This window comes from Lagenorhynchus albirostris, chromosome 11 (assembly GCF_949774975.1).
Source record: "Lagenorhynchus albirostris chromosome 11, mLagAlb1.1, whole genome shotgun sequence".
NCBI classification, from domain to species: domain Eukaryota; kingdom Metazoa; phylum Chordata; class Mammalia; order Artiodactyla; family Delphinidae; genus Lagenorhynchus; species Lagenorhynchus albirostris.
The window spans coordinates 33,836,268-33,864,241 of NC_083105.1; the positions used below are offsets into that span (position 1 = coordinate 33,836,268).

Genomic DNA, 27,974 nt, shown 5'->3' on the forward strand with positions numbered 1-27,974 from the left:
ATGAATGTGCTTTCTCTCCCTGATATGCAAAACTTTGGTCAGACCAATGGTCTGTGCAGTTTCATTCCTTGAATGAGATATGGCGTGGGTCACAGAGGAAAATCACAGGGTCCTAGTCCTGTTAGATTATACCTTATCTACAAAGGTTGAAGGGATGCAACTTGGGGTCCTTCGTGTGGGTAAAATAGAGTTCTATGTGCCATAAGTATTAATATTAGCATTTTGTCTCTGAACATATAGATAGGACCTAATATGGACAAAAATCTTTTATTCTGCTACATTATAATTCAGATTATCTTTGTAGTACTTCATCTAAGGTGCAAACTGAAAAAAAAAAAGTGCTAGCTCTACTCTCTACCCCACCCTCAAGCATGATAGTAAATATTCAACAAATTGAATAGATTATTTAGATCCTATCTTGACTGACAGTCATTACAGTGCCAGAAGAGGCTTGGTTTTGCTTCATTTTTAGTTAGGAAGTTCCTTTCTCTTTCTCTCTCTTCTCTCCTGCTTCTTTCCCTTCTTTATTTCTTGCTATTGAACATATATCATATTGAAAACAGTTTGTTTTATTGTACTGTTCAATGAATACAGCTGCAGTTTATTTTTTCTTTAGCTAACACCTTTCCCACATGTCAGTGCACATGTAAGTAGAAATATTATTTTACTTAGTTTTAATATGTGGATTGGTTAACATTCCCAGTATTTCTCATTTCTTCCCTTTTATCCTTATGTTTACTGTAGTGTATGTTTTAACTCAGTTTCCTAATCTATTTTAAAATTTCTCCATCCCCCAGATTTCACCTATCTTTGGGAAGATATTTAGAACTTTCTTAATATTTCACTTTTGGAGAACATCTAATGTTATTATTTTTCATGCCAAGATATTGCTGAAGGCCTCATTTGAAGTTGGATGGTAAGAAAAGTAGGAATTTCCATTCTAGGGAAACTAAGGTGATAAACAGTAAGTAATAACACTAACATGGGTTTAATTTAAAAGAAATAAGAAGGGAATTGAATAGTCATCTGAGAAAGGAAAGTTTATTTGCCTAATATCCCATTAAATCATTCAGCACTATGGTAAGCTATTGAGATATTTATTGTTCACTACTGGGGATTAAACTCAGAAGATCATCATCAAAGATAAACCAATCGTAATGTTTTTCTAAAGTGAAAGTCATCTCTTTGTATTACTCTTTAGTGAGAAAAAAATGAAAAGAACATTGTTATCTGCTATATAATTTGATTAATTATCTGAATTCAAAAGAGGTTCTGATAAGAAACAGGACTAGACAGATAATTTCATTTTAGAAACTGCATTAATGTCTGCCTTTATACAGTTAAGCACAGTGATGCATTCTAGGGGCCAATTCTATATTTTTAGAGTAGATAACGTTAAAAACTCTTGTCAGAAAGCAAGACCATCAAGTTTTAAATTCACATTAGAATTTCTATTTGTTCTTTAGTTATATACAAATGTATTTGTGCTTTTGATTCATTACAATATTAAATCATCAGTTACCATGGTGAATCTCTAATTTAGAGTAATAATACAAATAAAAATACTAAAATACGATGCACTCATCTCTGGATACTAAGCTATTCTTTATCAAATTAAGTAAGAATTTATATTATGAATTTATAACTTGATAGAAACCTTAATGTGTTAATTATTTATAGAGGCTTTAAAATAAAACGTTTATAAATTCTTGAGTAACCTGACAGGTTAACTATGAAATTGCTATATGCAGCTAGAAGTAGCAAACCAAAGCTGACTAATCTTTCCTATAACAAGACAGATTTTCATTGACTGTGCCTTGTTCATCCTCCCACTTGCAATGTCTTTTTCCTTCATCTGCTATACACTGAAATCCCACCCATTTCAGGTTTTTAACATGTTATCTCTTCTATAAAGCATATATTGTTCCATTCAACCTGTTGTAAATCTCTGAACCCACAAATATTTTAGTGTATTTTTCATAGAGGAACATTTATATTCTAGCTTAGCTTATGTTTATTTATGTACTTATCTAACTTCCCTCCCCCAATGTATTTTTGATTGTATTACTTTGTCTTCTATCTTGTTGACCTTATTCCCTACAACAACCTCTTTGCCCCTACTCAGTTTTGGAATTGGATTGCTAAATTTTAGAAGATTGTAACCTGTTAAAAAAGTTATTTCCATACATGGTAAATGGATGCTTGTGCATTTTATACAGAAATATGCATTTTAGAAGACAAAATATTAACAGTAATTCTACTTATATATTCTTTGGGGAAAGCACTAAATCTTAGGGTTATTATGAAAAAATTTTAAAGTAGTGTCAATTTTCTACTTTACTTTTAATTCACAGAGTTACTGATTTAAAACAATGGAAATATTGTCTTTTTTTAAAGCCCCTCAATGGTTAAATTATAGTATTTTCCTCTGCATCCCTTGCATGTAAGAAAAATTATATTTTATAGAACTAGATTTTAAGTGGTAGACACACAAAATAACTTCAAAGTCTCTTTTAAAAATATCTATTTTATTTTCTTTTTAATTAAAAACATAAATGGCCTCTCATTAGCGTGCAGAAGCTATTCTAATCCATTGAAATTTTATTTTTATATTTATTTAAACATCTATTGTACATGACAAAATATATTTCTGTGGCTGCATTTCATAATTTTTCTAAGTAGGATTATTGTTTGATTTAAAATATTTTTCTAGTGACAAAGGAATACCTTTTAACATAGATTTCTTTTAGTTATTAGGCTATTTCATTTCATACTACCTGATTGGTTTAATAACCTGATATGACAAATATAGAGTACAAATAATTTCTTCAAGTGTAACTGATCCAGAATAATAAAAGGAATGGTTGTATTCTTTCATGAGATATTGTTTGTTTTTCTGGGTGTGTTACTTGGCTGTATTAAAAATAAATTTTGTATCAGTTGAAATTATATAATTGCTGAGCTAACTCACACAAGTTAAGATCAGATATTGTTTCATGACAATATATATAGCAAAAATGATCTAACAAAACTTTTTGTTAGGTTTCATACATATTTGTTTCAATTTGTCATGAAAGTATGTCCTCACTTTTACACTGGATAGCTGGTTTTATGGCCTGGTATGTTGCTTTCTAGAATGAAATCCATTTTAATGTAAAAATACTCAAGTGTAAATCTTACTTGCTATTATTCAGTTTGTCACTACCCTTATTTCTCAAAATAGGCCTTTAATTTTGACTGTCTTTGATAACTAAATCATTTGAAAATTAAGGAAACTCATTTGCTCCTTCTATAAATGACCATGAAATTACTCTATTAAAAGACTGTATATAATGTTCAGTAATGACACATAGAAATAAGTTAACACTATTTTCTTAGCCAGTGTGTCTCAATAGTGAGAGAAAACATACAATAGTCATTTTGTTAACCTAGCATTAATTTGTGTTTTCGACAACTGTTGGAATTGAGAATCACAATTTGTAGGTTTCATAATTAATAGTTCCATATCAGGAAGTGAAAAACTAAATGATTACCTTCATATTTAAAAAAAAGCAACTTAAATATTATATTTTTCCTAAATAGAAATATCAGACACCTTTTTACAAAAGACTACTAAGTCTTTCCTTACATTTCATATGTATATATAATGCATGTGTAATACCATTGAATTTATTTTCAAGTAAAACAGACACATGATATTCAAATTATTATTACTATAACTCAAACTACTCAAAAAATGTGCACCATGAAAAGTAAGTGTCCCTTCTGTCCCATGGCCTAATTACCCAGATATCCTCCTCAGAAATATCACTGTTATTTATTGCTCTAGAGATAATCTATGCATATACAGATCTATACATATATATTCCTACGTTATTCATGTAGAGATTCCTTATTCTGTTTGATGGCAGCAGGGAATTTCACTATATCAATTATCATAATTTTATTTCACCAGTCCTCTTTTGATGGGCATTTCTGTGTCTCCCAATCATTTACTATTATAAACAATCATTTACTATTATCCCATCAATGCATTTCTGTGAGGCTAGATTACTAGATGTAGAAATGTGTCAAAGGGTGACAAATGGATTTTTTAAAATTTAACAAACATTGCTGGTTATTCTTTATGGAAATTAACTCTTTAAGAACTGAGTTGGAAATGTACTCCTCCCTCCCACGGTGTGTGTTTGTCTTTTTTATTTGAATGCAAAAATGTTTTTTAATTTTCTGAATTTGAATTTATGGATTTTTCTCATTAATAACACATGAGGGTTTTTTTCTTGTTTTTGGTTATTCTTAAAAAGGCCTTTCCATTGCGTGATAAGTAATTTAAAAAATAAGTTTCTATCATGTCTTTTTTATACTATGTTTTATGTTTTACTTTTAAACATGTGAACCATCTGAAATTCAGTTTGTTACAATGTTCAGAAGTAGAAAGAGTTTTTTTTGATAGTTACCAGTTATCCCACATCACTTACCAAATAAATTTGTCCCACCTTGCTTTGGTGAACCAATCTCTGGTATGTATTTGGGGTCTATTTCTGGACTTCCTATACCATTCCATTGATTTGGCTCTGTATTTTATTAGAATTTGTGCTATTACCATGTACGGGCCCCACCACTCAGATTACTGAAGAACTTCTCACTTTGGAAGTAGAATACAGTTGACTCTTGACCAACACTGGTTTGAACGGCACAGGTCCACTACACTTACATGCAGACTTTTTTCATTAAATATGTACTGCAGTACTACATGGTCCACGGTTGGTTGAATCAGAGGATATGGAACTGTGGATAGCAGAGAGCAGACTGTGAAGTTATACACAGATTTTTCAACTTTTGGGGGTCCGTGCTCCTGACCCACGTGTTGTTCAAGGGTCAACTGTAAATGAAATGGCCTGCTAGTCACCTAGATTTACTTAAGGCAATTGCGATAACTAACATTGGAAAGTAACTTGCGAATATTGGTATCTATCAACAACTCTCAATTATTCACAGCTTTCAGTCAGTACTCCTATTGTTCATAATAAATGGCAAGAAAGTATTCCAAAAGTTATGAAAACACATATGCATTTAGGTTTTATAGTTTTATGAATAACAGCAATTTAAAAGTCCAATAATAGACAAATTATTAGGTAAATTCTGACGTATTATTTGTGTGAGAAATTTATAAATATTAATTCTGATGTTTATAAGGCCATACAACAGTGAAATTCTAGTTTAAAAGAAAGGAATTAAAAATGTATATAGACCAACCCTGTTTTAAAAAAACCCATGCATACCAGAAAGCAAATCATATAAAAATGGAGATGCATAATTTTTGCTGGGTTTTTATATTAAAGTGATAATTTGGGGCACAATATGCTTCATATATATATATATATAAAATACATATATTATATATATATAATCTTTATAATTTAAACACATTAAAAATGTTTTTTGTATAAAATAGAATACCCCTCTGACTCTCTCATTTCTTTGCTGAGGCTTTCCAGAGACATTCATGAACACCAAACAGCTAGAGAGTGATGAGTAATGACAAGGTCAACTAACTGGGAACAGAAAGCCCGAGTGCTGTAAGCAAACCATTTGAATCCCAGGATGTCAGATACCTACCTATAAAATAATTTTAAAAATATATATTCCAAAGTTTGTGAAAAAACATATGCAAAGTTTTGTGAAAACACACACAAACTATGATATTTATCACAGTTTTAGGGCTAATAACAAATTAAAAGCTTTAAGAAAAAGAAAAGTTAAAAAATAAATTAGATAATCCTTAAGGTTTTTTTTTAAGCTAGGTTAAATTACGTAAGGTAATGTATTCAATGGATTTGGTACATGCACAACACATGTTAGATATACATTTATTGTTCTCTAGTCTCTTTTTTATCTCTGGCAGAGTCTACACAAGGTTAAATTAAAGTAGCCCACTAACTGACAAAAGAGGAGCTAAAACTCAAAACTCTGCCTCTCCCAACATTTTCACTCTTATCATTTCTTTCCAAATTAGTTAGGGCAGGGCTGTAGGGCTGTTAGTACCAGTCCTGATAGACCAAAAAGTCATGGTTACATTAGCTAAACAATATATGGCCAGGAAAAAAGAACATCATTTGTGTTTCCAGAACAGAAAAACTATGCTGGAAATAGAGATGGAGAGGAAAAGAGCCTGTATTATTTATTTTTATATTGCTCTAGTGTCTAATAGAGATTAGCACCTAGTATTCACCAAAAAAAAGTGTTAGTAAAATCAGATTCATAACTCAAAGGCCTAGCACAGTTCCTTGAACATAAAAGTTGTTCTGTAAATGTTAACTATTATTGTAAGTAATGAAAAAAAAGTGAAACTTCTATCCTTGAGTAAAATACGCTTACATACTATATTCAAAATGAACACTACCTCTTTCCCTTTCTATAAATTAATTATTTCCATTTTATAATTTAAGTATCTTGGAAAGATTATATCATAACTGTCTATCACTCAGCACAAATGCACTGGCACTTATATAGATGCATATTCAAGGTAAGGTTTTTCCATTCTGAATCCTATTTTTAAAGTTTATTTTTCACTCTAAGTAGCATTCGTCATACTCCACACAAGACAGTGGAAAAAGTTTTATATCATTTCAGAACTGAAACTAAGATTTTGAAAAGCTTCTTAGCATTACGTTTTATGTATACGAGTTTCATGAATCACTCCTCTAGTAAGTGCAGCTATTTGACACAGTGATTACCAATAATTTTTCTGCTTTTCAAGTACTGACAGAAAGATAAATTACCTTAAGGGGAAAGAGCTCAAAGATGGACAGGAAGGCTATATATCCCCTTTTCAGCATTCACTCACACCACTCACTCCTGAGGTCATCTTCCAAAGGATTATAACATGACAAATGTCAAATATTGAGAGGAACAGCAATTTCCCGGGATGAAGGGTGGTAATGCTAACCGGGATTTATAATTCAAAAGTAGGTCAAACTAGGGAGGAACATGCCCTGGGTTGGAAATTTAACTTTTTTGGCCATTCTGAGCCATGAAGCTTTCTGCAGTAATTCCTAAAGCTGTCTCCACAACAGAATCACAAAGAGTTCTTGTTAAAAATAGAGACTCCTAAACTTCACCCTGGAGAATTTGACTGAGGAGGTCTAGATGGCAACTTTTGTGCTTTAAAATAGCTACCTGAATGTTTCCAAAGCAATGACATTCAATTGCAGTTTATTAATTCTAACAGAGCTGGTGAGTAACTGAAGGCTTTACCAAGCAAAAATGAAAGGATGTGAAGTGCAAGAATTCTCAAAATGACCAAGAGAGGTCTGTTCTAGGGTCAGAAGCCAAAGGAAATCTGGAAACAGAGACTTGTTAAAAGTTAACTCCAGAGATGGCAGGTGACCAAGGACAGAAGTCTTATTGTCTCATTTTTTAAACAGTGCTTATTCTGAGGCAAAAATGACAGAAGAAATTAGACTATTGTGTGGACTACTGTTGCCATATAAGTACTGCAGATATTTTTGATGTGTCTTATACTTTTTTCCTCAAACAGGCCAGTAAGTAGGCTTGCATATTAAGAATAATAAACTATCAAAAAGTGTTGTGTTTTACGGGCTTAAATTAAATATGATTTCGTCTACAAAATAGCTAAGACACTTTTTATTCAAGAAGCCAGATCTAGTCAGTTCAATTTGGATTCCAGCCTTTTTTCCTACATGGTTTTAGTCAAATTATTCAAGCATTTCATGCCTGAATTTCCTCAACTAGAAAACTGAGATAATAGTATCTGACTTTTTGTAATACTTTAAGGATAAGTGATGTAGCATGAAAAATACCTAGCATGCATTGTAAAGTCACCATACTCCAATAAAAATTAATTTAAAAAAATACCTAGCATGGCACTTGGCATAAGTAGGCTTTTATTATTATAGCAAGTATTATTATAACAATATATTCTTGATCTTATTACTTTTTAATATGCTAAGGATAATAAAAGAAGCATGCATCATTTTATTTGTCAAAAAATTTAAATGCCCACCAGGTTGAAGAGTAGGTTATGCTGTAGTTTTTGCTGTGAGTTTTTGGGGATTATTTACAGTGTCTATCTATTCATCCCATTGCCATTTCAGCTGTGTATTTATTTATACGGTTTGTGCTACATCATAAAAATTCACTTTACATACTTGACTACAATCCAGCATGAAAATTAAAAATTTGTGTGTGGAAGAAAAAGGACAGAAATAGAGCAATGAAATGAAATATAATAACTACATGTTTATACTGAATTTGAAGCAACAACCAAAATTTTGACAAAAATAAGATAAAGTTGCACCATAGCTGGTCATTGAGACAAATTATGAAGGGATTGTCTATTCACAGAACAGACAGTTAAAGGCAGCAGAAATTTCCAAGAATCTTAGAATGGACCATGGAATTTTCAAAGTTAAGAGATGTTGGTGTGAGTAACTTATGTGTCGTGAAGACTATCTCTCAGACACCAAATGACGATTTGTCAAAAACATCTGACTGATTTTCAGGAAAAATTAATTTCCAGTAATATTTAATTGTTAAGGAATCAAGTTATTACAAAAGAGAGGTGCAGAATGTTTACATTCTCTGTTTTTTCTCAAGATAGAGATCAAGTTCATAAATATTTTTTATGATAACCGGCATTTTATATACATAAGAAGGAGTCATAATTTCTAATGCTTCGTGACTTAGAACAATTTAGGAGCTCTTAACAGGAAGACAGACCTACACTCCTGTTATAACAGAATAAGAAAGTGATATAATTTTTGGCTAAAAATGCTATCACATGAAGTGTTTCTTTTAGTTCTCAAAAAACATTATTGAGCAAATATGCATTATTCTATGTATAGTACATTTCACCTTACAACTATTATTTCATAACAGACAACATCGAGAAAGACATAATCAAGACCCCAATTTCCAAAGGAAGCAGGGGATTGCTGACCATCTTCCTCTAATGTTACTTCACTTTAGCTGAGCTAGAGAGAAGGCAATTTGTAACTTTGGTACGTGAGGAATTAGATGATGGTTATGATACAACTGGAAAGAAAACAGCTCTGACCTCTATCTCAATGTTACAGTTTTTAAAAAGATTTTTTTAGCAATTAATATTTGGAGATACAAGTGATAAAAATACTATAGGAAAAAAATTACATGGTTATTACATTATAACCAAAATAACAATGATAATGATTCAGGATGAAGAATCCCAAAATACTATAAAAAGATAAAATGATCTACTTATTTTGAACTAAAATCTTTCAGCTTTTCGCATATACACACATAAATAAGCAACTTTCCGTATATAATGCAGTTGGAGGGTGTGATGCGAGTTAAATACTTTAAAGCCTTGATGGAGTGCTGTGTCATTACAAATAGACTTTTACAAGCACTCTGTGTAGGCCTCAGTCACCATGGAAGCTCGGCTGAAACTGGCTCTGTAAGTCTCTGTCTCTACCTTATTGTACGTAATACCACCATTAGCTGGGATCATGGGTGGTCACTATTTTATGCTTTACTCCACTATCTTAAAATCATAATTAGAGCCCATGCTGAGCATTCATCATTCCTTGTAGACACAAATTAAATGAGGCTTGAAGAATGTATGCTTACTCCATGCTAAGTGAGTAATGAGTTTTTGTGCATATGCCAGTGGAATTTTTCTAGATGGGTAGAACAAGAACACACAAGTCAGGGAAAGGAAAAAAAAAAGATTGATTATAGTTTTCTTAGGCAATTAGTGTTCAATTGTCAAATATATGAATCATCCTGGCTGCTGCTTTCTCCTCAGTTCGCCTGTATTTTGGAGGAGTTAGCAGTTAACTAACCTCTCTAAAACTTTTACCCAGACACAGGTTATCCAAATTGGAATCCTCAGAACCTCCTTAAACTCTTCACTCTACCAAATCCTCAGATTCCATGTCCCATTGCTTTTAGTCATCCATGTAGTTCTCAAAAATCCCATCTTTCTTTTATTATGGTCTTATTGCAGTTAGAGTCTGAGACAACTTTAAGAGTCCATGTAGTCCAAACATCTCATATTACAGAGTTCCAGACAGCTGAAGTTTTATAGATAGTTAATGGTGGAATTATAACTGAGATTCAGACCTTTGAATCCCCAATAGAGTTCTCTTTCCACATGTTGCCTTTAGGAAAGTGGATTATTCGCAGTCTGTGTTAATGTGACACTTACTGTCCCAATTATAATAGTCTAAGAATATTTATCTTGGTGTCATTTCCTTCTTTGGAAAAAAAAACAAAACAGAACTGATAGAAAAGTGTCATGTAGCCTTGGAAGAGTTAGAGCCTGGGATCAAATCTCTCTGCAACTCATACCAACGTACCCACAGAAGCAACAAATGGACAGGTGAAGTATCTTGTTTACCTTTTCATCCTTAGTAACTAGAAAATGCCTGGAACTGACAAGTATTTCATGAATATTGGTTGAATTCAAATGAATCAATCATTCGACAACTGGTTGTACAATTAGAAGGCGTGCACCTTCTCCCCGTCTCAATAAACAGTTTACAATTTTCAATGTATCTACTACAGAAAATCAACAGCAGTTTCCAAAGGAACAGAAGAAATATTGTTTTGTTTTTTCATAACTTTATTTATTTATTTATGTTTTTGGCTGCGCTGGGTCCTTGCTGCTGCATGCAGACCCTCTCTAGTTGCGGTGAGCGGGGGGCTACTCTTCGCTGAGGTGCATGGGCCTCTCATTGCGGTGGCCTCTCTTGCTGCGGAGCACGGGCTCTAGGCACGCAGGCCTCAGTAGTCGCGGCATGCAGGCTCAGTAGTTGTGGCTCGTGGGCTCTAGAGCGCAGGCTCAGTAGTTGTGGTGCTCGGGCCCAGCCGCTCCGCGGCATGTGGGATCTTCCCAGACCAGGGCTTGAACCCATGTCCCCTGCACCAGCAGGCAGACTCTCAACCACCGTGCCACCAGGGAAGTCCCAGAAATATTGTTTCTGAATGTCATAAATATTGTACCATCTTTAAAGAAGTAATATTCCATATTTAGCATTGATTTAAAAATATTTCGTTATTATTTGTTGCCTTGTTGCAGTGAATATATTTTACAGAACATATGACAGAAATGTCTCTCATGGAAGTCTAGCTTCCTGAGATAAGAGTTTGCAGTACCACAGTCTTTCTTTAGAGCATGCATTTATTTACTCCAAACTTGGGATGGAAGTAAAAGAAGAGACCTCTCCCCGGTTGGAGCCACACCAAGTCAATCCTCTCACTCACTCGTTTGCTCAACAAATGTTTGTTGCTAGAGGCTCTCAGCTTTGTCAGTCTTCTCATCCTCGAGGGTGGAATGACACAGGGACATTCCAGAAGTTATCTGTTGAGCCACCCTCTGGAGCTCCAGTCATTGTGAGGAGTCAGCCTGCCTGTTCCTCTCACCCTACCCTTTCTGCCACTCCCAGCAGACACCCTGGGAGAGTTTACTCAAAGTGACAAATCTCCAAACCAGTCTGTTTATATAGGCTGTCCCAGTAACCCACTATCATAGATAATTGAGAGCTTACTGTATTCTAATTATAAAAAAACATCTTGAGCTTTAGACACTTAATACACACAGCCTTTACGGATGGGTGAAACAGCTGAACTTGGAGACACCTGAACTTCAGGGAGCACATTCATCAAGAGAGTCAGGGAAGAAAGAGTACATCATATCAGGTATAATGAATGCCATGTAAATATGAAATCACGACTAATAAGAAGAAGTTATAAGAATAAATTAATATTATAAATCTGTAAGAAACACATCTATACAATATTTACAGTATACACAATGATGATCTCACTTTATATATAGCAGTTCTTTGAAACTTTCCAAAAGTCTCGAAACTTTCCAAAAGTCTCAAAACATTTCCACATATGATATTGTCCTACCATCATAACTCACATGGAAGAGAGTTAAAAGTGAATTTACCTGCATTTTAGAGTTGCTGAAACTAAGGCATATCAAAGTATTTTCCTCCAAGCATTACCATGCTGTTAATGTTGTAGGCAGAGAATAAAACTCGTTTTCTAGCTCTTTCATATCAGTTTCTCATCTTAAACTGTATATACATTTTGTTTTTCAAAAACCAGATTTTAATTGTTCTTCTCTTTCTCCCTTCCTCCCTCCCTTCCTTCCTCCTTTTTGTGTTTTCTTTTTAAATACCAAAAGTTAGATGACTTCTTTTTCGTCATCTACAGATTAGGAGCTCACATGAAATCCTTCACAATTTAAATTTTCAAGATTTTAGTTTGTACTTCAATAGAAGATTTTATAACTTATATAGCAAAATCCATTCAACTAATATTTGATGATCCTAACAATGAATATAATACATGTTATATACTGTGGTGGAGACAAAAGAAGTATGATTCAAGATGGGTGCAGTCTCTAAGAGCTTACTGAAGAAGCAAGACATACAGCCATGAAAGAGTGGAAGTGATAATTATAATAAAAAGTAACATGACAGAATTTTAAAGAAAGCCTATATGGAAGTGAAAATCAGTTAGGAAAGGAACCTAACATTTTTGAGGATCTATATTTAACAAGGGATTTTGCAATCATTATCTCATTTCAACTGCACAAGGGTGAGATAGATATTATCACTTCAAACATACAGATTAAAAAAACAAAACAAAACTGAGGCTAAAAGAGGATAAGCAAATTTCCCATGATAATATAGTCAGATTTGAAACTAAGTGCATGATGTCAAAGATCTTATTTTGGACCCTGAAGGACTTAGAAAGCTGTAGGTAGAGAGAAAAAGCATAAGCAAAGGAATACAGAGATTAACAAATGAACAAGAGATCTGAGCCAGTCTAGCCTGGCTAAAGGAAATAGACTTGGCAAAAGTGATATATAAATGTTGCATTTGCTTGTATTTAATTTAAATAGCCAATAAATTGGCTATAACATGATCAAAACCTTTTTGAGACTATTATTCTGGAAGGACACACGGAATAGATGCTATTGCAAAAGTGTAGCTAGGAGCGAATGAGGTACTAAATGGTGGCTGCTCTTGGGATTACAAAGGGAAAGACAGGAGAGATATTCAGCAGTATTAACTGTAGGAAAGTGTTTGAAACTTTGGGTTATGGTTGAGGAAGGAGACAAAAGATATATAAAATTGTAAATTGATTGGGACTTAGTAGAACCAAGAGTAGATTAAAAAATAAAGGTTCTGATTTGCTGATTTTGAGATATTGTTAGAATTGAAAAATTAGTTTCTATAACTAAGAGAAAATTCACAGAGCAGTGGCCTTAAGCCTTGGCTATCCCTTATAATGACTTTAAGAAGAGCTGTGACTGGTTATACTGATAAAACCAAAGAGGAAGAAAAAAGGAAGAGGTGCATTGAAATACCGATGTCTAGTAATTGGGAATTTGTTCAGTCAAGTAAAGAAGTGAAAGAAGAATAGAGGAAGTGATAAAAGAAAAATATTTCAGAGTTTAAGATTAAGCCGTGGAAATTAATATCCAAATACCTTGGGGACTAAAGAGTCAGAAAGGTAAAGATCACTGAATTTAAAGAGTTCAAAGGCATGTGAGGCTATCAAGTTAGAAAATTTGCACAAGGCTTCTAATCTAGTTTACATAGACCACTAAATAGAAGCTACTAAAGAAACAACATGCTAAACATTCAAGGAAAATCATTTCTGATATTTGTACACAAGCATTTGTCAGGAATTGTTCATTGAAACCCTTGTCAGTTCTTTTAAATAAAAGAAGTGGAGGAGTTCCATGGCCCAAAATTTGGGAAAATATTGTATCCTACTTTCTATTATTGGATATTTGCAATGTATATTAGCGTATTAAAAGATCTGAGAATATCTGTGTTAAGAACAAACAAAAATACACAATAACAAACAACAACAACAAATAACCTGCTTCACTTAAGATAACTGAATGTGTCCAAAATTATTTGGTTTCTGAACTCCGTTTTTTCGATTACACCTAAAAAAGATCCACTAAAGTAGCATTTTATGAAGCATTTTGGGAAACACTGGCTTGCCTAGTCCAAATTAAATTGTAGTCTTAACAATTGTTTTTTTCACATTCATTGAGAAGTAATTAAATTATTCGGGAAGTTTTTACTTTTTCTACTTTTACTTTATTAAGTAGCCAGCTAATTTCTATTTTGTCTTAACTTAGTAGACAAAGCTTCATTTCTATTATGTTTGATTTTACATGAGTCGAAGCACACCTTTGTGTACTTGTGTTATAGGAATCTACAAATACTCATGTTTCTAAAACAATGTGAGAGAACAGGTGAGTGTTTGCCTCAAAATGTCCATAGATGCAGAGGAGTAGAGGATACTACAGTAATAAAAATTCATAAAGAGAACATGTTAACAGGCTCACCAACCATTTATTTTTTTCTATGCAATTGTATATACATACATGCACATACACAAAATATACGATACAAGTGCATATGCTGATTTATGTGAATATAATATAGGGGAAGAAAAACTAGAAGAGCATACATCAGAATAGTAACCTAGGTATTCTATGTAGAAATTGGTTTTCATTTTTTCCATTTGGTCCAATTATACATACTAAGTTTTTTACAGTGAGCATATTCTATATCTGTAATTAAAAAAAAAAATCAGCTTGACCAAATGTTCCACTGATCACAAGAGAAATTCAATCCTGGCTTTAAAAGGCTGATTTATGTTCTCATAGAAAATTACAGACAACTGAAACACAAATGTAAACCTACACCAGCACAGGTCCACACCTGGGTCAAGAGGTAATCTAGTTGGTGTTATATATAATATTGTGTTGTTTCAAGTCTGGAATATGCTGAAAAGTATGATTATAAATGAGTTTGGAAAAGATAAAATCTCATATGCAAAGGTGTTCAATGGATTTTAAAAACAATGTGGGAAACAAATAGCTCCTTTCAAGTGAATAATAACCCAAACGTAGGTTAACATTTCTTAAAAGAATAATTGAAAATCAGGTATCCTGCTAGGTTAAGCAATATAAAGTTACTGCTATTAAACAATTTTTCACTTAAGAAATCTGCAATTTCATTTGGCTCAAACTAACACTTGAACATGCATGTCATCAGGATGTTAATAATTTACAATAGAATGCATCTACTGAATTGAGAGCTAGTTCCTGTGCAGAAAATAACTTGAAAAAATAAAGTAAGTAGGATGTTTGTTGTTGTTTAGGACTGAAAAGTCATTCTGCTGTTTTCCTTTTCTTATTTCCTTATATCTGATGGCAAGGACTTCCAAGGACAAATAATAATTTGATTTGCATTATACTTAAGACATAATTAAGCTCCAGGGTGTAGTTATACACAGAAACATATATTACTAAGTGATGGGCAGGGGATGGGGAGGATACAGTAGTTTTCTTTCAGGAATCTAATGAGATGAAGGGTTTAGGTCAGATTACAGTAAACATTTAATTATATACAGATGCAGTGTAACTCACCAATAGGAGAAAAGGGCACAGTAATTGCTTTCTTTCTAGGATGAAACTATCTTAAATTAATAAGATTCTCTTGTTTTCAATCCTCACCTGTTGAAAACTGAGCATATTTTATTTGATCCCATGATTCTCTTCCTAGTCAAGATATTGACCACCTACTTCTTTCATGAAGGTTTAGAGACAGAAATTCTAGGTTAATGATGCTGGTTTTGTGACTTATAAATTCTATTAACTTTAGCTATATTCAATTATTTTTCCTTTAAAAAAGCTGTTCTTGAGTTTCTTGTTTTTACAAATGATCTGCTATTGTGTTGTAACACAAATGTGCTGAGGTGATTTTGTTGAAGTATAATAGTATCCCCTAAAGTCTTGGTAGTCTTTGTGGCGTTTTAGTTTGTTTGTTTTGGTTGTAGTTTGTTTTGCTTTGTCTTGTTTGAATACAAGTTCTTAATTACATAAAGCAAACGAAGAAATGCTAATATATCACTGTGAGGGGAAAAACATCCAGTAAATCAAAAGAGAACAGTAGTGACTCACAAAGAAAAAAAGTGATCATAAAACTAGGTGAGAGATTATGTAGGCAAAGAATAATCTCAGAGATGTGCCAAAAACAAAAACAGAATAAACAATCAAAAAGGCTCTACAAGAGATAGGAAACGGAAAGTTCCACAGATAAGCAACTTCTCTTAGAAACAATAGAATAGAATATGTGGAAAACAAACTGAGGACAATAAATAAATCAGAGCATATTTAACCTTTACATATAATATATGATGGAATAATTTCTCTAACATCTCCTTTATACTAAAAAAACTGAAAAAGTTTTCAAAAAGTTTTGATTATTCTTAGATCTGGGTGATGATGCCTGGGTGATGAAGAAACTATACTTTGCTAATGATAAATTGCTGCACTGCCAAAAGAAGAAACTATGTCTTTAGAAAACACCAGAAAAACTTATATTTCAAGTTCTATGCATGGATAAATTCATGCAAAATTACCTAATCTGATTATTTATCTATTGGTACATAACAAATTATCTCAAAGCTTAGCAGCCTAGAAACAACACAAATTTATTATTTCACAGTTTCCTAGAAACAGCTGAGCTGGGTCCTCTCCTTCAAAAGCTCTCACAAGACTGTAATCAAGGTGGTCTTATCTGAAGGCTCAAATTAGGAAGGGTATGTCCTCAAGCACTAACCTGGAAGAAATACCTCGTATTTACCTTAAAGTCATGAATCTAACTCCAACTGCAGAATTTGTCCAAATTATTTAGAATAAACCCCACAAACTTTGAAATGAAAATGATAGAAGTAATGAAAATAGTTAGAAACAATTAAAAATTTCTTAAATGCCTCACTATAGATTTTACTTATTTATTTATTATTTATTTTATTTTGTTTACTTTTCGCTGTGTTGGGTCTTCGTTGCTGTGTGTGGGCTTTCTCTAGTTGCAGCAAGCGGGGGCTACTCTTCGTTGTGGTGCTCGGGCTTCTCATTGCAGTGGCTTCTCTTGTTGCGGAGCACGGGCTCTAGGTGTGCGGGCTTCAATAGTTGTGGCTCATGGGCTCTAGAGCGCAGGCTCAGTAGTTGTGGCGCATGGGCTTAGTTGGTCCGTGGCATGTGGGATCTTCCTGGACCAGAGCTTGAACCTGTGTCCCCTGCATCGTTAGGCGGATTCCTAACCACTGTACCACCAGGGAAGCCCCTCACTATAGATTTTAGATGCTACTACTCCATTCATTCGTTCATTCTTTATTTATCTATTCTTTCATCCTGTAAATATTTTTGAACCCTTACTTGTTTCTGAGGATATGTCAGTGAACAAAACAATGTCCCTGCTCTCATTCAGCTTGTACTGTAGTTAATGGAGATAAAAAAATATTCAACATTTAGCTAGCATAACTTGCTATGAGAAAGCAAAGCATGTTACAGAAGTGCAGCTAATTTTATGTACAATGGTCAATCCAGGTCTCCCTGAACAGTTGAAATTTGTGCAGATGCTTGAAGAAGGAAATAAGCAAGATGTATAAATAACAGGGTGCAGAGCACTTCAGAGGGAAGAGAGAGTGCATAAACTGCATTGTGGGCATGCATGATGTGTTCGCAGAACAGAAAGGAAGAGAGGATGGTTGGAAGCATGGCGAGGAGGATTCAGTAATGGGAAATCGGAGAGGAAACTGCTAGACTGTGTCAGCCTGGTAGGCCATCATAAAGGTTACCATTTCTCTGGGTAAACTGGGAAGACATAGGAGGGACAAAATCAAAGCAATGTTTTAATAGGATCCCTATGGATATTGTATGTAAAAGAGAACACTGGAGGTGGGGTATACAGGACAGTAAAAATCCACTGAAACAATTCAGGTGGGAAATGGTGGCTTGAATGAAGGTGACAGCAGTGGAGATGGTGAGAAGTGACCACATCTGGGGTATACTTTGATGTGTGGTGAATGTTTTACTGAAAAAATTAGATGTGGTGTATAAGTAAAACAAAGTAGGTGCTTTTTTTTTTTTTTTGCAGATACTAAATTAAACAGATAAAATGAATCCCTAATTTTACTGATGAAATTTTCATATAAACAGCTTAAACTAGTTTTCTTAAAGGAAATAATATTTTTTACTGAAAAAAAGAATTTTGCCCTTTTAAATTTCACATGCTCTTTATCTGATTTGGAATTTTTTTCAACTTTAAAACATTCATGAATATTTCTGAAATATTTCATTTCTCACTAAGTACTCTGTGAGAAGCCTATCTCAGAGAAAATTTTGTAAGACTGAGTCACATCAACTTTCACTGTTTATTTCTAATAAAGAAAAAAAATCTTTAAGAAGTTTTGATGGACGATACTCAGTATATATTTAGGGCAAATGTCAAAAGCTTAAGAATCAATTACATATCCTGGAGTGTCATATTGACAGACTCACTCTCTTCTTTACTATTGATTTACTCTCTGTTGGACAAACATAAACACATAAAAAAGAAAGAAATCTATTTTTTATAGTGACTAGAATTTTAATTCCTGGGAAATTTGTTGTTAAAAGCAGAAACAATAAATATAAATAAAGGAAGCTTTAAGTAAATGAAAGCAATGACACTGATAAAGATGATTAATTAATTTTATCTAATTTAACTCAGTGAATTACTTTTGCTTGGATATTCCAAGCAAATACTATAAAGCTTTTTTTTTTTTTTTTTTTTTTTTGCCTCTTCTCTAGATAAGGTTGAGAAGATTGCCATGTAATGTATCAACACTGTGATCTTGGTCAAGTTTCATCACTTTGGGGCCTATATCTTTCATCTGCAAAATGGTAACATTGGGCTATAAGACTACTGTGGTCAAATATTATGTTTATTTTGAGAAAAAAATTGAAACTGATTTATAAATATTTATTTCAAAATCCATAATTATATATAAAGAGTTTAAATTTGCTTTATTTTCAAAGCTTTGCTAAATTAGTGATCTGTTAACATATTTATTCAACAATTATGTATTATTTACTGTGTTAATATTTGCAGAATCATGTATGAAGCACCACCCTCTCCCCTCCTCCATTAAATTTTCAGTCTTATTTGGGGAATAAAATACACAAACATAAATCAATAGAAAATGAGAGTGCTCAGATAGCATGTGGTCCAGGTTGTGTATTTTTATAGTTAGGACTCTGTGGTTGTGAGTGACAGAAACCCAATTAAGTTGCTTATACAAAAAACTACATATGTTGTAAAGATAATGAAGATTCTGTGACAATTAAAGGAAGATCTGTTGCAATCTTGGCATCTCTGAAAACTTCAGGGTTTAGAAGAGGAATTCAACTCTGCCAGTACTACTTTTCTACGTATCTTTCCTCTCCACTTAGCATCATTTGTTATCTTACAGACAGGCTTTTTCATGTGATGGGGGCCATTAGCTGACCCAAGACCCCATGTTTCCTGTTCCATGTGTCCAGGACAATAGAGTTTCTTGTTAGTACCATAAGAAAAACATCGGAAAGAGACTCTGATTGGACAGGCTAAATCTGTTCTAGACCAATAACTATTGCCAGTGGAGTGAGGCTGTTGTGACTAGCCAAGCTGGGCCATCTGTCCTACTTCTGTGAGAGGTAAGGAAAGGAGTCTGAGCAGAAAACAACAACAGCAAAACAATAATTTTCCTAGTGTTTAACCCAGAATATGGAAGTTCAGAGCAGGAAATATTTCATACTCACCTTCAGGAGTGAAGAGGAGGAGGAAGGTGTGGGGTGTTATTACATAGGGCCTTTATATTTAATACTAAGGTTTTGACATTCTCTGACTTTGATGGAATATTATGAGAAAGGAGGTCAAGAGACAATCCAGGCAAAACTGCTAAGAGCTGGAAGTGAGGTAGAGATGTGGAAGGAAAGGAGATAGAGAGGGATTTTGAAGTATAATAATCGGGCTTTTTTTTTTTTGCGGTACGCGGCCTCTCCCGTTGCGGAGCACAGGCTCCGGACGCGCAGGCTCAGCGGCCATGGCTCACAGGCCCAGCCGCTCCGCGGCACGTGGGACCCTCCCGGACCGGGGCACGAACCCGCATCCCCTGCATCGGCAGGCGGACTCCTAACCACTGCGCCACCAGGGAAGCCCCAATAATTGGGCTTTTTGCAAAGAAGTAGGGGCAAGAGAAGGTAAAGTCTAGGATGAATCACCAGATTGCCATTCACATTGATAGAATGGTACCATTAACACTGAAGAGAGAATATCAGAGGAGCAAACAAAACTGACTTAGGAAAACACACTTTTGATTACTTCAGAATACGAAATTCTCGTAGGCATTTGGGTTACAAGTCTTTGTGATTTCAACTTGGACAGCATGGTCTGTTCTAATGCTAAAATCTTTCATTTTTCTATAGCTCACCTATTTCAGTTTTTTTAACTGAATTTACCCTTGATTGGTTTGATATAGTGAGATTCCAAATGGAAGTATTTCAATCTGTGACTAGTTGATTCCAATATGGGATTAACTGTTATGATTACTTGTGTGACATAAGAAAGATCAAGCAATCATTTTAAATTGAGTTATTTTATCTGTAAAATGATAACTAGAATTACTTTCAAAATTTGAACATTTTCTGAGTATTTTCTTGGAGACAGATTGAGAACTAATACTATAAACCAAAACTACACTGAAAGTGGACCTACAGTATCCCATTCTAAGAATAGCCTAGGAAACAGAAAAAAGAGCCAGAATATAAAAGTCTGACCTTTCATTGCTGTCTCTGTCCATGATCCTGAAGTTTGAATTTTAATGGGAATTATCACAGTACTTATTGAGTCCACTTCCCTAGGATCTTCAAATTAGCCATCAGTCACCCAAATTCTATGTCTCTGCCCAGGTTTATGCCTTTAAACTTTATTTAAAGGTTTTCCCCAGTAGAAAGACACCCTGGGCATCTAGAACAGGGATGGGGATAAAAATAATATGAACTCACATTTACACAGTTCACACTATGAACCAGGCACTGTTTTTTTTTGGGTTTTTTTTGCGGTACGCAGGCCTCTCACTGTTGTGGCCTCGCCCGTTGCAGAGCACAGGCTCCGGACGCGCAGGCTCAGCGGCCATGGCTCACAGGCCCAGTCGCTCCGCGGCATGTGGGATCTTCCTGGACCGGGGCACAAACCCGTGTCCCCTGCATTGGCAGGTGGACTCTCAACCACTGCGCCACCAGGGAAGCCCCAGGCGCTGTTTTAAAGGGCTTTGCACTTACCCAACCACTTAACTATCACTGCAATGCTGTGAGGTAGGTTTTTATTTCTTATTTCTGTTATTTTAAAAGTAAGCACACTAAGGTAGATATTTTCAGTGATTTGTCCAGTGTCCTAAAGGCAGTGCGTGGGAAGGCCAAGGTTTGAACCCAAGTAGCTATCTCTAAAATCTCTGCGTTTAACCACTATGGAATTCTACCTCTCAGGCAGGCAAGAAAGTTTAATGTCACTGGGCTTCTGCAGGAAAGAAGGCTGTGGGCTAAGGGGTACAGCAGCTTTGATACACTTTAAACTTTATTTTGGTGAGAGGCAATGTCACTCACCTGGTGCATTTATTTCTGGGAGGATCTCAATCAGGAGAGAAGTTACATTTAAATTTACTCTTACAAGAAATTGACTCTTTGGTCTCAAGCTTCTTACTTCAGATAATTTTGGCTACATATTTTCAATTTAATCCAATGGTAGGCGGTTGTGTTTGAGTAATCTTAATTATTAGAATTATGGAAATGGCTTCCTATGAATTACAGGTACAATGACACTATGTATTATATTAATATTTGCTTAAAACATGTATTGACAATGAAATATTGACAAGGTGAAACATTTGTGCTTCCAAGATTATTGCAGTGTTGTGGGAGATGTGAAGCAACTGATATATTTTAATTTTTTGTTCTTGTCAAAACAGAAAGATTCTCTGTTGGGGTGACTGCATTTATTATTTATAGAAACACTCTGTTTTCAAAACCAGTCTGATCCAAAGATACAGTGAGTCCAATGAACACACTGTGCATAGACAGGTACCTCTTGGTTTCTTTACTTTTCCCTCCATGTTGTTTTGTGGTGATGACTGGGAACCTTTAAATGTTGGTTAAACTTGTTTTGTCACCATGTTAGTATGTTTAAATACCCAACAGATTAGACATATTTTAATTATATTGTTCAATAAAGCAATCAGTTGTTTCAAATTAGGCTGATATATTGAATTATTAACTATGTATGACCCTGATAACTATTACACAAGAAGGTCCGTTGTAAATCAGGTGAGCATATTATAAGTTGGACAGGGCTACACTGATATGTTATTAGAAAATGAATTTCCATAATGAATATTATTCAGCGCTCATACATTTTCAGGGCTGCTGTTATATGGTTTCCAGTGAACAGAATTATTGATGCTATTTTCCAAGTTAATATATTTAAGGTAACAGATTTCAAATGATTTAGCTTACATTAAGATATATTAATTCATCCTTTTAACTATTGTATTAAATTATATATCATATTATATTCATGTATTAAGCAAGCCCTACATACTTCTTACTGTCCAATTATAGATGATGCTGGAATGCAGATCAAAGCTATCAGGGGAATATTTTAAAAACATTTAGTGACAATGAGTGAAAGAGGGGTTTTTTAGGTTTGTTTTGTTTTGGTTAAATTTTGGGGTTTGATTAAGTTAAGTACAAATAACTTATTTTAAAAAGGAATTCAAAAAGCTAGATCTTCTTGTAAATAAATAATGAGACGCATTAACAGAGTTCTATTTATATGCAGTCCAGACAGACAATGTAACCCTAACATAAATGAGGGGAGATGAGTCTATACTCCATAGACTAGAATAGAATTGTAAGAGAGCTTGAAAGACTGACAGTTTCTACTGAGGCAGGTCCTTGTCTCCCACAGCTGTTTCTCCCACCCTACTGACACATGACCTTAGTCCCTAACACTTCCTCCTCATACTTCTTGAGAAATTCGAATTGACTAACAAATAACTACTAATCTGCAGAACAATTTCTCCATCTTCCCAGAACTGATTTTGACCAACTATTTCCAAAATTAGCTCAATTTTGTATAACTCCTCTTGCTAAAGCTCAGCTAAAATTTTCCTTCCTTCTTCGTGACAATGGTCATTGTGAACATTCCTGTTCACAGCATTTTTGAATAAAGTCTTAGGCTAATGGTGCTCTGATTTTCTTCCACAAAATGAACAGAAAATTGAGCAATACGTTCACCTAACAGTGTTGTTGTAAGAACCAAGGTGACTTTCTATTCCTATTGATTCAAATTAGCAATTTAATCAAGAACAACGAAGTCTTACAGTGCAAATGGGGTCACTGTTTCTCATTCACCAAAAAGTAATTTATAAATGGTCACTGAGGTGAAAGCAACACTTGGATTCTTACTGGCTTTCGGATATAGTTGCCCTCAAAAGGCAGGCTAATGATAGTACAGAAATTTAAACAAATAAATAAGATGATAAAATGCATCAATAGCTGGACGTGCTTTCTTTTCAGTTTCATTCAAAATTTAAAAACAAAAACAAAAAAAGAGAAACATGAATTGGGGTCTGAAATTCTGAAATAGAATCCTTATTCACCTTGGGTACTTGAAAAACATCACGAAATCTCAGTTTTCTCATTTGGAATAATTATAATTATAATGAATTAGACTGAATATGGAAAACCAAGCCCACTAGGCCTTGTGAATTAGGCTTCTCAGCAACAAAGGACAAAAACCTACTCAAACTACCTGAAGCAAATATGATGACATCTGTGAAGAAACACTTTGTAAAGCTGGAAATTGTTATATATGTTCATCAGCTATTCCTGTGTGTGAACTGGAAAAAAAAAGCTCTTAAAATTCTGCTAACTTTTGTGAGGAAGCTAAAAAGTACTGGAAATAAATCATATCAATTTCAACTGTTCCCAGATTTAGGAGAAGGTATTTGGCTTAGCTTCTCATTTAGGCCTTTTGACCAATTCACTCTCCTCTCCACAGTGATTGCTTTCAAAGATAAACACATAATTTAAACTGGGACATTCTTTCTTTGTTAGGAGGCTTAAAAGTAACTCTCTTGGGCTTCCCTGGTGGCGCAGTGGTTGAGAGTCCGCCTGCCGATACAGGGGACGTGGGTTCGTGCCCCGGTCCGGGAAGATCCCACATGCCGCAGAGCGGCTGGGCCCGTGAGCCATGGCCGCTGAGCCTGTGCGTCCGGAGCCCGTGCTCTGCAATGGGAGAGGCCACAACAGTGAGAGGCCCGCATACCAAAAAAAAAAAAAAAGTAACTCTCTTGCTTCTGGATTCACAGTGCAGAAAGTATAATTAAGTGCTAGCGTTGCCCGTTTTCCCCACCACATGGAGGAAACCTGATTGTATTAATAGAGAATGTGGCCAAAACTCAGAGAGAAGCAGGGTGAGTAGGTAGAAAGAGTTCTAAGGACAATGTGTGAGCCCTAGATCCACCCTTATGCCTCTGTCACCTCCACACCTGTCCTCAGTTATTGTGAAATTGGCCTATTTTAAAACTTTCTCTACTTTGAGTTAGGTTTCTACCAAGTGAATATTTAATACACATGAGATTGGGTGGACTTAATCACTTTTAGTTCAATAGTTTGGTATAAAATTTTTGAGAAGAACATTTGATAATAATATTAACATCAATTAGAAAAATGTCTTTCATGGTGTATATAGGTAAAAGTGAATGGAACCAGACAGATACTGTGACAGATTTAACTAAAAATTAGAAGCAAAATAAGAACATTTAATATGTATGTATACACAGCTAACAGAGTCTTATGACTGCCTTGTCTGTTCATAAAATACCTATTTCAGAATTTCTGTTATTTTAAACTGTAATGCTGGATTCTTTTGGAAGGGATGGTGACTGCATTCTTTACAATGACTCTTGGTATATCTGTCTTCCCAAAGTTCATGTCCTTAGTCGAGATCTTTTTTCAAGTCTATTACGTGGTGTGCCAGACTTATTTAGATTGACTTGCAAAATACAAACTTAACCAGAGTGCATGTATTGCATGTCATTAGTCAATGACCTAGGTGGGACTGTTGCTTTTGGACTACTAACTTCGTAGTTCATCCCATTTCAAAGTATGCAGTTTGCCTCGAGGATTCCATAGAACTGCCACAACAAAAGCAATTACAAAATTATTTCTTCGCTATTATCATACTGTGTTGCTGTGTTGTTTTAAGGATAGCTGGCTCTATGCATCAGTCAAGGGCATCTTGCAAAAACAGGTTGTGTGGAGGCTGCCTAACCATGCAGCTTGTCTTGGTAGCATCTTACAGGACAACATTCTGTAGTGTTCTTTGAGAGCTGACTCAGTTCTGACTTTCTACTTTTTTATAAGCAAATCCGTACCTTCCATTGTGATGGTCTCAGCAACCCATAATCTGTATCCTACAGAACACAGTAAATGACTTATATGACTGTTCTAGAGCTATTCCACACCTTTCTTCCTATCCTGTCCTTCAAAAATGCCTAGATTCTTCATCTGGAGATGGATGAGTAAAACAATTTTAATGTAACCAAGGATTTTTTAGTAGAAACTAGTATGGTATTGAAAAAAAAGTTTTTAATTTAATTTTATTAAGAAGGATTCTAGGGCTTCCCTGGTGGCGCAGCAGTTGAGAGTCCGCCTGCCAATGCAGGGGACACAGGTTCATGCCCTGGTCCGGGAAGATCCCACATGCCGCGGAGCGGCTAGGCCCGTGAGCCATGACCGCTGGGCCTGCGCGTCCGGAGCCTGTGCTCCACAACGGGAGGGGCCACAACAGTGGGAGGCCCGCGTACCGCTAAAAAAAAAAAAAAAGAAGAATTCTATTTCAGATCCTCAGACTCTAATTCATTTTTTTAAAAAATTTTGAATGAAATTGAGAACAAAGGAGGCCCAGATTTTGATTGATTTCACCAAATCTCTGTCTTTTTCTTCCATCCTTCCTTCCTTTCTCCCACTTTCCTTCCTTCCTTTTTCTTTTCTTTCTTCCTTCAGCCCTACCTCTTAGCTATGTAAAACAAAACTCAAATTTCTGAGGGGTTGAAGCTGAGGAAAGTCAGGTAAATTTATAAGCAGTAATGTTCTAGTAAAAACAAAGCAAAAACTTAATTTGTAGCATTTGCCAATTTCTGTGGTGTAAAATATACCCAGGAAGGCCAATTTCAAACTAGCAAGCTGACGTCATTGAGCATGGAGTTGGAAATAGGTGCTGACACTTGCCTCTAATTAGCTGGCACAAGCCTGCTCTAGCTCATCACTGAATATGAGCAAGGAGGGTGGAACTGCTTAGTAATTTACAGCTACTAAGCTCCTTTGCTTCTTTTAAGGTAGATCACATTCTAGTCAATGGAAGGCTATGAAAGGTATTTGCTAAAATCAGTACCAGAATCAAAGGGAAGAGATAGAAAAGGAGTCTTCTTTCACAGCAGTTCTGAGGATTTGATGCTTGCATACTCTCAAACTTGAAAAAGTCTCAATATGTTGCCATCTTTAAATATGTCTCAAAATTTACCTTAAGTAATGCATCTAGAGTTTATTTCCAAAAGCATATAACAGTTTCCAGACTGTTTATGTTTCAAGAATCAGGACTTCCCTGGTGGTGAAGTGGTTAAGAATCTGGCAGGGGACACGGGTTCGAGCCCTGGTCTAGGAAGATCCCACATGCCGTGAAGCAACTAAGCCTGTGCACCACAACTACTGAGCCCATGTGCCACAACTACTGAAGCCCGCACGCCTAGAGCCTGTGCTCCGCAACAAGAGAAGCCACTGCAACGAGAAGTGCTGCACAGCAACGAAGACCCAATGCAGCCAAAAATAAATTAATAAATGTGTTAAAAAAAAAGAATCAATGAAGATAGAAAAGTAATTAAGTTCACTTAATCATTATTATTATTAGAAATGACAAGGTTTGCAATAACAGATAGTCTCATATATAGAAATAAAGAAAAAGATGGAAAATATTAGAAGTAAAAGAATAAAATTACAAGAAGATGAAGCAAAAAGTTCAAATAAATTAAAACACCAATTATCTTTGAACTCCACTAATAGTAATGGAAAGGATCTTCAATGAACTTTTCTAGAATTTACTAGCATTTCTCAAAGAATGGTCTGTGAACCATCTGTATCAGAATTAACTGAGATGACTCTCCCCTACTGAATAAGTCTCTCCTTTTGAGTACTTGAAATCTACCTCTGATAAACATTCTAGTTGAATCTTAAGCATTCTAATTTTGAAAACTTCTGCAATCATTATAGTGTTGTAACCTATTTCTGTCAGAAAGAAATGCAATGGCAAATATATTATTTTCTTACTAAGACAGCCCTGCTTTTAGCCTGTAATTTTTTTTTTGGTGGTGTTTTTGGTTTCGGTGTCAGGGTGATGGTAGCTTCATTGAATGTCCTTGGGAGTGTTCCCTCCGCTTCAATTTTTTGGAAGAGTTTGAGAAAGACTGGTATAAATTCTTCTTTGTATGTTTGGTAGAATTCACCTATGAAGTCATCTGGTCCTGGACTTTTGTTTGTAGGGAGTTTTTAAATTACAGATTCTATTTCAGTTCTAGTGATAGGTCTGTTCAAATTATCTATTTCTTCTTGATTCAATTTTGGTGGGCTCTATGTTTCTAGAAACTTGTCCATTTCTTCTAGGTTGTCGAATTTGTTGGCAAATAATTAGTCATAGTATTCCCTTATGGTTTTTTGTATTTCTGCATATCAGTTGTTTTGTCTCCTTTTTCATTTCTTATTTTGTTTGTGTTCTCTCTCTTTTCTTCTTGGTGAGCTTGGCCAGAGGTTTGTCAATCTTGTTTATCCTTTCGAACAAACAGCTCTTGGTTTTATTGACTTTTTCTATTGTTTTTTTAATCTCTATATTATTTATTTCCTTTCTGATCTTTATTATTTCCTTCCTTCTACTGACTTTAGGTTTTGTTTATTCTTCTTTTTCTAATTAGGTTAGGTTGTTTGTTTGAGATTTTTCTTGTGTTTT

The 27,974-nt window shown here is 34.8% G+C and overlaps 2 protein-coding genes across 3 annotated transcripts in view; one reads left to right on the top strand and one right to left on the bottom strand.

Moving 5' to 3' along the window:
- Positions 1 to 5,572, top strand: part of RASSF9 (Ras association domain family member 9) — a 33,150-nt gene extending 27,578 nt beyond the window's left edge. The window contains exons 4-5 of one of the 2 annotated variants that reach the window (XM_060165520.1): positions 798 to 916; positions 5,490 to 5,572. In XM_060165520.1, coding sequence (XP_060021503.1) covers positions 798 to 916; positions 5,490 to 5,532 — 162 coding nt within the window. In that variant the 3' untranslated portion in view covers positions 5,533 to 5,572. Of the gene's footprint in view, positions 1 to 797; positions 2,844 to 5,489 lie in introns of those variants that run through there. The other variant, XM_060165521.1, reaches the window with a different exon arrangement.
- Positions 1 to 27,974, bottom strand: part of NTS (neurotensin) — a 400,777-nt gene that overhangs the window by 64,364 nt on the left and 308,439 nt on the right. The window lies entirely within an intron of this gene.